Source organism: Zonotrichia albicollis, chromosome 8 (genome assembly GCF_047830755.1).
Source record: "Zonotrichia albicollis isolate bZonAlb1 chromosome 8, bZonAlb1.hap1, whole genome shotgun sequence".
Taxonomy (NCBI): Eukaryota; Metazoa; Chordata; class Aves; order Passeriformes; family Passerellidae; genus Zonotrichia; species Zonotrichia albicollis.
The window spans coordinates 14796073-14808704 of NC_133826.1; the positions used below are offsets into that span (position 1 = coordinate 14796073).

Genomic DNA, 12632 nt, shown 5'->3' on the forward strand with positions numbered 1-12632 from the left:
CAATTTGGAAGTCCAAGCAGCAAGTTCTTGGGGGAAGGAACAGGGTAGCTCCAAGCCATATGTATAAGTCAGAGCAGCAGCACAGGATCCTTTTACTTGGTGGAAATGCTCATGGTTATTGGGAACCTTTAACCACTTAGCATTTGCACTGAACCATAAGATCACCAAGGGCTATTTATCACAGCTAAAGGAACCGTGATTAACAAAGTACAGAAATTGACATCAGGCTTGCACAATAATAATCAAGTGTCTAGAAGAGATTAAAAACCAGACATTTAATTTGGGTTCTGACTTTTTTTAATCTTCTGGTCAGCAACTGGGATATTTCTGAGAATCCTGACATCACAAATCAATAACAAGGTCTAAATATGGCTTCTACTAGAAAAGCATGAAACCCAAGCTGCTCCTGGACTGTTCTTAAAGATTGTTTTACATTTCTATAAATAGAAATCAATTATAATGAATACAGTCCACTTATATTGATCTGACTAGAAGCTACTTCCTAACATTTTCATTAAATAGGGGATTACAGAAGGAAAATTGAAAATGAAAAAATGCAGTTCTTGGCATAGCCAGTTCACCCAAAGTGTTAGCCTCATTAATGCAGGGTCAGAGCTACATCAGCCATGATCTTTAAGACCAAAGAACCACATGCCCAAACCACAAGGCATCACTTAAATTGTGAAGCAGATGATTTTTTAAATAGTCTGCTTTAGGAGGCTAAAACACCCATTCTCATGTATACTGATAATTACACTGGCTCCTGATAAAGGTCTACCTGATGTTGCCTAAATGAGTGGGGATTTTTTAAACTTCTCAGTATTGTTTAAGAAACTTTTCTCCTCAACTGCATCCTTTTCATTTAATGTATATACTAATACAGAATACACTGAAAATTAAGCTATTGATATTATAAAGGAAAACACTGAAGCAGATTCTGGTATCAGTTACTTCACTGCCTTCTGTAGCCCATGATGGGCATCACACACCATCCTGGAGAAAGTCTCCAAGGGACACTAAGTTTGTAGAAGATCACTACATTTGGATTTGCCAATTATAGGTCCAAAGAACAACCAAATCCCACATTAAAACTCAGGTATGGATCTTATCCAAAGTCTGGCTGGTCCTTCTTAACTTGTTTTCAGAATGACAGAAAAATGCTGACAGTATCTTGCATGCTTTCACTCTAATAGTAAGGTTAGACAGAGAATATGATGAAAATGGCTACAGGAATATGTATATATGGCTCAGTATAGAATAGGAAAGGCATTAAAAACCCCAATATTATAAGAAGGTGGAAAGGTATCTAGTGACATCTCCAATTTTTGTCAGCCTTCATGTAAAGTGTCTGCCCAAGTTTACTAACCTGCTGTTTTAGGTACCAAGCAATTACACTGTGGTACCCTCTGTGCTTCCTATCACAAGTTTTCCAGGTGGAACACCAAGGTGGTCTGGGTTATCAAGGGTAAAGCACAATAAAGATGTGCAAAAGGGTTAGTGAAAACAAAGGACTGCCACAATTTGTGTGACAGTTTAAAGAACCATGAATTATTTAAAATGGTAATCAAACATTTAATCTCTTGCTTCTCTAGTGACCAGCCAGTGCTAATCCTCCATGGAAAGGAGACAGATTCCTGACAGTGCCAGCTCAACCAGGGATCAGAAAGCCACAGCCTGACTAAGCTCTGCACCCACATGACTGCCAGAGCTGCCCAGACAGAGCTCAGTGGGAGCACATTGTCATCCTGAGCTGGGCTGCAGGCAGTGCCCTGCTCTTCCCCCAGGCGGGCCTCAGCACTCAGCATCCCTGTGGGAGGGGTGCCCAGCACAGGAGCTCCTCTGCTTGGTTCATCCAGCTTGGAGGTGTTGCTGAGACATGAGAGAGGAGACTCCCTTCTGAAGGGAACATAGGGCCCCCCATGCAGACCAGACTCACTTGTTAGGGAAGCCTGCTGCCCCCCTGGGGCCCTGGTTAAAGATGGAAGAGAAAGCTTCCTCCCCTGCTACAGCCCTCAGACTATTATCCCTTGCTGATTTTTCAGGTGTGCAGCAATGAAGTCCCAACAAGAAGTCTCAGGGCAACCAACAGAGCTCAGAGCCTTGGGACCACTGGTTAAAGGATCAGGAGCACAAGCTTTGGAACTGCAGGGAGTGATGAGTGCAGAAACAAGAGAGCCAGCAGATCAATACCTGGCTCTGAGCCTGGTGCCACCAGCAGAATTTTTGGGTTTTGATAATGGGTAGGTTTACACAACAGCAGGACTGCTGGAGACACTTGTCTCTCTCCTTGCAGAGGAGTTGGCAGGGCTCATTGAGCCCTAGAGTTTTAAACTAGATTTGAAGAGAAAAAGAGATGAAACCCAGGCTAACTAGAGATAAACCTGGGAGCAGCACACCAATATTTGAGGGATGACGTGCATAGTAGGCTGCTGAGACAGCCATTTGCTGTCTCAGTGGAAGCAGGGGATGCAGATCCATGTGGCAGCAAAGGGTTACTGATGTGTTAGGTCCCTCTGGATATGATGATTGTGAACAGAAAGGACTGGCGAGTGATCTGGTGGCTGAAGGCCACCCTAGGAACAGAAATAATGAAATATTTTTTGATTATTGGGGAAAATGGCCTGTTTAAGGGACTGGTGGATAGAATCCTTGGGAAGTATTACTGAACTGCCTGTGGCTAGGCAGGCTCTCTAGAGAAGTCTGGACCAAATGAGCCAAGGCCACTTCTATGAGGTTCACCATTACAAAGTACTGGATCCTGCATTTGGATCACAACAACTCCATGCAGCACAACATTGGGACAGCATGTCTGGAAAGCTGCCCAGTGGAGAAGGACCTGGTTGGCAGCAGCTGAACATGAACATGAGCCAGCTGTGCCCAGGTGGCCAAGAGGCCAATGGCCTCCAGGCCTGTGTCAGCAATGGTGGGGCCAGCAGGAGCAGGGCAGGGATTGTCCCCCTGTGCCAGCAATGGTGGGGCCACATCCCGAGGGCTGTGTCCAGTTCTGGGGCCCTCAGTTCAAGAAAGACATTGAGGGGCTGGAGTGAGCCCAGAGGAGGGCAGTGGAGCTGGGGAAGGGTCTGGAGCACAGGTTCTGTGAGGAGCAGCTGAGGGAGCTGGGGGGGCTCAGCCTGAAGGAAAGGAGGCTCAGAGGGGACCTCATCACTTTACAAATACCTGAAAGGGGCTGTAGTGAGGGGGGAATTAGTCTTACCTCCCAGGTCAGAAGCAACAGGACAAGGGGGAAGGCCCTCAGCTTGCACCAAGGGAGGTTTAGATTGGATGTTACGAAAATTTCTTTTCTGAAAAGGTTGTCAAACTTTGGGCTGCCCAGGGAATTAGTGGAATAACCATCCCAGGAGGTATTTGGAGGATGCATGGATGGGACACTCAGGGTCATGGTTTAGTGGGGGACTCAGCAGTGCTGACTTAACAGTTGGACTCCACAACCTTAAAGGTCCTCTCAAACCTAAAGGATTCTAAAGGCTCACGTGTGTATGCTGTAAAACAAAATCCCCATAACCTAATTAAGTTCAGGAGCCCAGCAGAGCCTTAAATCTCTCTCCTGAGCCTAGCTTTTCTATTACTTTGAAACAGACATCATTAACCTGCAGGACCATCCATACCTACAGAGATAGTGGGAAAAGTGTCTTGCATTTAGCAGCAGCTATGCTGTATTACCTCAGTGTATACAATACATAAATAACTTAGTAACCTTCTGGTTTTTTTTAGAAACCTCTACCTCCTGGTGTGAGAACTATCCCTGCAATCAGTAAGCTGCAGCTGGGACCAGGGGCCAGTGCAGGCAGCTATGGTTCAAACACAGCTACACAGCCATGCGGAGGCTCCACAGGGGGTGAGGGGGTGGCACCTGAGGGTGCTCAGCACTGAGGAGCAGGTCACCTGGCCCAGCACAGCATGGGCTGTCGACAAAATCCTGCCACACAGCAAGTAGATTTGGGAGGAGATACCAAGAGATGTTGAAAAAACAGTCAGGTGGTTTCTCCAATTCTTGTTGAGAGGATGGGATTTGACAACCACAGCTCTTCACTGTTCATTCTGTCCCTCACTGCTGAAGGATCAGCTTTTCTACACTACATGAATGCAGTCACAAGTGCTCCCAGTGTGTCTTGGGGGTGTAGGGAAAAGCAAAAGTCTTGGGTAGAAGTTTCCTCTTAACCAAGGAAGGAAATACACTGAGCTCTTCTGCAGCAGCTCCTGTAGTTTTCCCAGCACCAACTAATTCTCCATTCTCTATTTGGCAGCTGAGAAGAGTCCAGGTCACTGTGGGTGCATTTTGCTGAGCTTTTGGGTTTCCATCAATCTGCCTAAGCACAGAAATGGTAGAAATGCTGTTTTGTGCTATCCCAAGCACATTAAGACAACTTAGGCAGCAAGAGCAATGTGCTGATGAGGGCTCTTCACAGCAACTAACCCTGCTGTATGCAGAAGGTGACGTTGAGAGTTTATACAGGAGGAATAAACAATTGAGAACATACTGCTGGAACAAAAGGTGCTGAAACTGGCAATCTGATCAATGATCACAACATTTCCACTGGACTTACTCAACTTAAGCATCAAGTGCACTGGTGACTGCACACAGCTAAGCAAAACACCAGTTTAGACATATTAGCAATCTACCTTTGGCTTACTTCAAAAGCCTTTACCTTTCTGTCAAATCAAAACTCCACAGAAACTATGAATTTTAAAGTAACTTCAGAAGCTTATAACACAGAAGCATAATGCCTTGCAATAAGTCTGATTTGCAAACAAATCATTAAATGCATGACTAATTTTTCTACTTTACTAAAAAAATACTGGGCTCTTTCCCAGCACTGCCTGAACATGATCAAATTTAATTCAATTCTTTTTTTTTCTCCTTACAATAACTTGGAGCAAGAACAGACATAACCCTAGATTTTATTTTGTTTTGTTCCAGACAGACAATCAGTAAAGAATCCAGTGTTGCTGGGGGGATAAGCAATAATATCTATAAAGCCTGAAAGCTTAATCAATGCTATTACAAACTAGTGCAGAAATATGTCTACTGCATAGTGTTACTGTAATTGGTGACAAGTCTTCTGAATAAGGAGTCTAGTCAGTGAAAGAAAAAGCTGGATCCTTCCTGAATGCTGCATGATAGGTTTTCATAGCATGAAACAGAGGAGATTAAGACAGTGCTGCTCAGTACATGCATCTGGCAGACAGTTTATCAGAAGGCACAACACACCTGAAACAGCACTGCTCCAGCTGGGAATGCAACCAGGCTGTTGTGTTTGGGATGCACCTCAGCAATCCCCTGTGCTCATCAATTTTCATTGGTCTGACCAGCCTTCAGAGCTCAACCTACCAATGCCTCTCTGGCAGCCTTCCTGGACACAAACCCTCCCTCTATTAATTACTGGCAGAAATGGTGCTCTATGACCCTCATCCTTTCCTTCTGCCTCTGCCCCTGCCTGCCCTGGACAAAAATACATCCAACAGCTAAGAGACCAGTAAGGCAAGTCCAGCTGAGTCCTGCTTTATAGGGAGGGCCAGCTCAGGAGTGCATGATCAGGAGTTGGGCTTTACTGGGTTAAGCCAAGCATACGCCAACTGTACTGCTAAAATATTCATGGGTTTGCACTTAAGTTACATAAAAAGAATAAGAGATTGCAGTTTGAGAAACCAGTGCTTACGTAGCCTGCCTCCACCCTCCCTCCCTGTCACCCAGTACAAGTGACAGTGCACTGCAACAGCCTTGGTTCACTTTCGTAACAGCCAACAGATGCAGGATCCTTCCTTTCCTGGGCAGCATTTGGCACCTGTCCCTGTTCAGCCATGAGGTCTCCATGGGTCAGCCCCTTCCTTCAGCCTGGTAAGGACCCTCTGCACAGCCTAGACCTCAATGGTATCACTTCTCACCTTGCCCCAGTTTGGGGCCACTCACAGCTCAATAAAGATGCCTCAGTCTCCTCTAGGTCACTGATAAAGGCAGATTTGACAGGACAGATGGTAGGACAGACCCTGCAGCAACATCACTTGCCACCAGACTCCAGAGACTATCTCAATGGGGAATTCACAGACTGAACATAAACCTCAGAAAATTATCTTGGGAGGCTGCTAACAGACACTCACTGGGATCAGCAGGAGGGTCAGGAGCAGCTGCTGGGCTCCCTCAGCACAGGGTGCCCACATATCTCAGTGCCTGGACTTCCTGAGCATCTGTGGTTGGTATCTCCAGAACCAAAGTTGGAGGAAATAAGAGCAGAGAAGCTCTGGATACACTCTCATGCAGCTACAACATGCAGCTCTTTCTGGGGACTCTATGAAAGTGACATTATCATAGATGTTTGCAAAGACGTCCAAGGCACACACTGCCACAGCACACAGAGCTCTGGGTAGGCATGTGTGCACTCCCGCCTTCTAAAGCCTTTGCCATTTCACTGTTTTCATACGACATCCTGGTCACCAACTACTCAACACACACACTCCAGAAAAACAAAACTGACAGTAACCACCTGGGAAGGGGAGGACGCCTTGGAGAGGAGAGAGATCAGGAATAGTCAGGTAGCATCCTGCACAAATGAGCCCCTTCTCCCCATTTCCACAAGACACTGCTGTAATGATGTTACCAGGAGGAAGAATTGTTGTAAATAAGAGTTATATGTTCAGACAAGCACTACACTGCAGTGCCATGCATTGTTATAACTTTAAAAGGATACTTGTTCAATTTTTTTTTTGTTTTACTTCATAGAAAACTCAAGGGAGGGATTGCTCCATCATTCAAGAACACTAATAATATTCAAATTACACCTGAAAGCTCTGTCTCTGTCATTTGTGACTCTGCCTGGACCAGTCACTCAAGTAAATCCCTTCTCCTGAAGGGGAAATGGTACAGATGGCAGCAGGAATCACAGAGCTACATATCAGTGTGTCATGGGAAGGACCAGTGAAAACTCACTTGGACTCTGGCTAAGAAACAGCTGCTTCTGAGAGTAGCATGTGGTAAACACTTCACTCTTGTGCTGTCACCTTAAAGAGCATTCAGGGTGTTACAAAGAGTAAACACACATGGCTATGCACACGAAGTGCACATGTACAAGTTGTACACAGTATGTCAGATACTACACTGCTGGAGAGAATTTAAGAAAACCTTGCAATTGATAAGAGAAAGGCACTATGTAAAATACTCCAAGACGAAGAGGAGTGAGCTATTGCTGTACTAGAGCTAGTGGCCTGTCCCACAGGCAGAACAGCGCAGGCCTGTGGATCTCACAATGCACTATGGTACCAATGATGGGAACTGAAAGAGACATGAGAAGGGTTACATTAAAAGACGCTTACAGGAACGCAGGTGGTCACTGCTCATTTGGAAGATAACTGGGTGGCACTTCAATGCATGCACAGCCTGATGAAACTAATTTATGAATGGGCTGAAGACATTAAGAAAGTACTAAGAAGACCTAAAGTAAGGCTCCTGTGGGTGTGCATCCACCACACCTCTCTTCAATGGTCTGAGTCCCCCATACACGCAGGGAACCTGCAATGGTTGCACAAGGAAGGCAACATCAGGTTCAAGGGCATTAAGGCTGGCACCAAGTACAGCAAAACACACACCAGCTCTTGTGCACAGGCCAGTACATACAATTATCACAGGCACCAGTGATGCACTGCCTGGGGCTGAGCTCGGGTTCAACGTGTACCGAATATGGGGTTTGTGGACTGAGTAAGGCTGCACCGCGGACACAAACCCGCACAAGCCGCCAGCGACCCTTCCCGCCGGACGGATTGGGCACGCTGACACGGAGCGAAAGCCCGCACGCCCCAGAATGGATGAGTCATAGTTTACACTGCCCATCCACTTGTCTCTGGGAGCGGAGCATCGCTCCCCAGTGAGCCCAGCACAGCGGGGCTCCGCCGCACAGCGAGCCCGGCTGCCGGCCGCGGGTACCGCGCTGAGCCGCGGCGCGGGGCCGCTCCCGCCGGGCAGGGCTGCGGCTGCGGTCCCCGCTCTGCCGCTCCCGCCGGGGCTGGGGCGGGCCCGGGGACACGCCCGACGGCGCGGCTGCCCCGAGCTCACCTGCACCGGCACCCCGGCCCGCACCGCACCTCATCACACCGCAGCCCGCCTCACCTCACCGCCCCGCACCTCACCTCCTTCCGGCGGCTGGGCGCGCCCGGGCGGGTCAGCAGCGCCGTCTCCTCGCAGACCACGGCCACATCCTCCACGAAGACGCAGTCGGGGAGGCTCTCGTCGGCCGGCAGCTCCAGCACCTGCAGCCCCAGCTTGCCCCGCAGCACACCCACGTACAGCTGATACTCCCTCTCCGCACGGGCGAAGTCTACCTCGGGGCCCGCCACGCTGCGCAGCGCCTGCCGGCACAGCGACTCGGGCAGCGCCCGCACCACGGCGTGCGTGCAGCGCCCGAAGGCGGCGAGGCCGCCGCCCAGCCCGGCCATGCTGCGCGACGGAGACGGACGCGGGGGACGTACAGCGGGAACGGCAGAGAGGGACGAGGGACGCGCGGCCGCCGCCGGCGCTGGCAGCGCATAAAGCGCCGCCCGCGGCCCGGCCGCGCCCCATTGGCTCCCCACCAGGCACATTTCCATGGGGCCGCCGCCGCCGCGCCCCCATTGGTTGGCGGCGACGGCCGGGCGGCGCCATTGGCCGCCCTCCGCGCGGCGCCGCTTACCTGTACGGGCGGGCCCTGCCGGCCCCGCGTGTGGCCTGAGGGGTGGCGGGGCGGCACGGCCCCGTTCCGCTAGGTCTGTGCAGGGGCACGGCTGTGCTCACAGCGCTCTAACCCCGCATCCAGGCGCATTCTTACATTCGTTCCAGCTGGGGCGGGCAGGGGGAAGGCTGATGACTCTCGGGCTCGAGGGTGCCTTGGCTTGGCCACCTGCGAACCCTTTGCCGCTGCCTTCCCCTTCCCTGGTGGCACAGCTGAAGACCAGGCGGTTCATGTGGGTGACCGAAGGAAGAATATCCCATGACAAGGGCAGTTCCAAATACAAATCCTAAGGAAATAAGCCCAGGCGCTCTCATGTCATGGCTTTCTACAGGGCACTCACGGGCAGAGCGTGTTCACCTGCTCCCACTCCTTCATGCTGTTAAAGTTTCCACCTCTGTGTGCTTTCCACCTCTGCCTCAGGGACTGAAACAATCAGGATTTCGTACACTTTTCCCTAAATAAGCGCTTCCCTGGGTTTCGTTTTCTCCAGTTTTCCCCGGGCTGGAGGTTATCCCGGAGGAGGGCCAGCCCTTGCCAGAGCACATCCGTGTCTTTGTGCCGCACCTCGCGCCATAGGCAACATCCACAGCACCAGTCCTCAGCCGCACTGCTCCTGCTCCCGAGCCACCCAGGTACCTCCAAAGTTTGTCCTCGCCAGAGCAGACAAGAAAAAAAGAAGGAATATGAATTTTCCTTCCAGCTCTGCTTTTGCTGGCAAGGCTTTTGCAAGTGTCCCTCTGGCCATGGAGGGGACCCCGCTAGCACACAGCTCTGTATTCCCCCTTCAGAGCTCAGACAAAACCCAGGCAGCTGCCTTGGCCACGCTATCACTGATATCTGCAGATGTTCAGCATTTGGGAATATGGTTAACGAACAGCAAGAAGGAAATACCAAAGTGTGTTTCTAAAATGGCAGCTCACTAGATTTTCATCTGTATTTGCCACAGAAATATTTCCCAAATATTCTGTAAAGGCTGCTTTTACTTAATGCACATAGGTGCAGTTATTTGAATAAATGTCATTCACTGAATAATGTGCAAATATTACTTTGCTTAAAGAAATGGACAGGTAATTGAGTTGCTATCATGTAGGACATTTCAAATTCTTGAAAAACCTCTACGAGTAGTATCATACTGTATCTGGTAGAACATGTAATCCTTCCACCATTGTTAAAGCCTATTTGGACTTATTACATATTTGGGATATAGCCATTGGCACAGTTTGGTTTTCTTTTAGTTGGCATCACTTTTAGCCAGAAGAAAAAGTGCTACTATCCAGTAATTTTAAAACTTGCCAGGGTTTCCTGCAGCCAATGGATTGGAAAGTTATAGTCAATACAGACATTTTTGACATCCACAATCACTTTATGTATTTGTAAGTAGTGACAATTTTTCGATCTCACTGAAATTACAGGCTATGAGGTGATGCTAACTGGGATCTCATACACAGGTGACATGCTCCCTGGGACAATGAGGCTTGCCCCAGAGGCACTGTCCCCAGCCCAGCTCAGGTGGCCCCGGCTGCTCCCTGGGAGCTGGTCAGGTATCACTTCTGACAGCTCCTCAATACCTTTCTGGGCAGCAAGGCTGGAGAATCTCTTTGTGAGACACAGTGCTATGAGACAGAGCATGCTAGACACACAGTTGTGTGTTGGAAATACGTATCATACCTGTTTAAACAAGGTTTCAGAACTAATGACTACAGAAAAAAGTCATCTGTACTCCCAAAAATGTATAAAACTGTGCAGTTTAAATACAAATTAAGATTTGTTTTCTGATTGTGATTATTGTTCTGTTATTTATGGTGAATAGAAAGGCATCATTAACAATCTAGGAACAGATGTACCCAGAGCAATATGGTGCATATTTATAATAAGATTATCCAAATATCAGTTTACTCACAAATTAATGTTACAAAATAGAATGTGTTCACATAGTCTTATGGGAGTGCTGTTAAAATTCATCATATGCAGTAATGCAAAATAGGTCAGCTACAGGCACCAACATGGTATTTAAATATTCTCTACCTTGTTGAATATCCAGTATTTCCCTGCAACTGTGTCCTGCTGGAGAGACTAGTACAAAAGAACAAACCTTTACCTGGGTCACTGAAGGTCAGAGATGGCCACTGCTGTTGAACAGTTTGTGTGTCCATGACAAAGGATCACTGCTGAATACAAATGCATACCACACAGGCAATTGCTCAGGCATGATAGGCAGCTGCAAAGTTGGAAAACATTTCCCAATGCTTGGAAATGCTGGAACACCACCACTGTCCCTAAAACCTTAATAGACATCTCTCACAGTATTAATGAAATGCTACTTGAAACTCTAGAGAGTGAAAAGTCAGGACAAGATAGCATGTGAACCATTCAGTCACCAGCACAACCCACTGTAACAAAGGGAATCTGCACCAGAAGGATGGAGAGACACTGAATTTCACTTTGAAAAGGAAGACAAGTTGAAGTGATTTCTTCAGCTCGATAGAAAACTGTGCAACCACTGCACAGCCAAACATCATTATTAACACTGATCTGCTGGAAAAGCTCCCATTATGATCAATGAATCATGCTCTTAGAAGAGGTACATGACCACAGGTCTTAACTCACAGCCATAGAAGAGAAAAATGTTACTTTAATCATGCCTTAGATACACTAGCAGCGACTCAAAGGGGTTTTCACCCAGATAGTTTTCAGAAGTTTTCTCTTTCTGCTCTTCTACTGTAAAAAACCACAGTGACTCAGTGAGTCAGTATTTCTGCTAAATAATTAAGTATAATCATTAAGAGATAATAATCATTTAGAGAAGCTGAATACATCAAGCAGTCAACAAGGCACTTCACCCCACTGCACGGACAAGCTCCCAAGTGCTTTTACATTTTCCATATGCTGAAAAGATTTGTTTGCCATCTCTTCTTTACATAACAGATACTTCTGGAAGGAGACTATTTATGCCATCCAGAACTTCTGGATGGCATCAATCAAGAGTGCATCTGCCAGCCTGTAGAGAAAACTTTTTGGGCAGCAGCATTTTCCCTTGCCTGAGATGAACCCATGCTATCTCAGTGTCTTACTGGGGTCAGATAAATTCTATATATAGCGGGTTCAGGGGAAACACAATATTTATTTTGTCTGCTGTGGGATAATGACCTGGGTGTTTCCTCAGCTGGCATTTTGCATCCTGCAGAGAAGGAGGAATTCCCATGAGCTGACAGCTACACAGTTGTTGGGAGACAAAGCAGTCAGAGGGTGATTCTTTGCAAGTCAGCTTTGGCAGCATTGTTGCTGTGACAGGGCACCAAGCAGCCTGGACAACATGCAGAGGCACAGGGCATTCTTCACATTTGGAGTCTTCCCACGTGTTGTGTTACAATAGATTGCAGTTATTGTGTACAACCAGAATCAACTTCTGGATTTTCTTGGCTGAGCAAACAGATCACTGAGGCAAGAGCTGGAGGATTCTGACTGTTTACCCTCTGTGCTCCTATCTCCTCACCTTCACTTTGCCTTATGACCACTTTTACTCCTCTTTCTATGCAAGAAAAGTCACTCCTTGAATTTTTTAAAAAAAACATAGGTTAGGTATCACAGGTATGAGATGAAAAATGAAATTAGTAGTCAGTGGAAATTTATACTAAATTACATAAGTTAACATATCTCTTATAGAAAATGATAGAAATGCACCATTTGTGTCCCTGATGGACAGACTTCCCAGAAACATGCCAGAAATGCTACTTCAGCTAAGAGAAGGAGGAGACAGAGCTAGGATAAGTGCCTTGCAAATTGTTCCTGCTATGACTGCAACATAACGATATTTCTGCTATCAACAGCATTTTTAATAAAGTATGCTATTTTATAAGCTTGGCAAGAAAGCTTCAGCTCTAGCAGAAGCAGAAATGGTTCATGGCACTCATACTTATG

General features: G+C 47.4%; 1 protein-coding gene across 4 annotated transcripts in view; it reads right to left on the reverse strand.

Annotated features, from left to right (window-relative positions):
- Nucleotides 1-12632, reverse strand: part of DDAH1 (dimethylarginine dimethylaminohydrolase 1) — a 95541-nt gene that overhangs the window by 49226 nt on the left and 33683 nt on the right. Inside the window, exon 1 of one of the 4 annotated variants that reach the window (XM_005482120.4) lies at nt 8137-8570. The exons of the other annotated variants lie outside the window; for them this stretch is intronic. Within the exon in view, the coding sequence (XP_005482177.1) occupies nt 8137-8442 (306 nt within the window). The 5' untranslated portion in view covers nt 8443-8570. Of the gene's footprint in view, nt 1-8136; nt 8571-12632 lie in introns of those variants that run through there. 4 annotated transcript variants of the gene reach the window in all.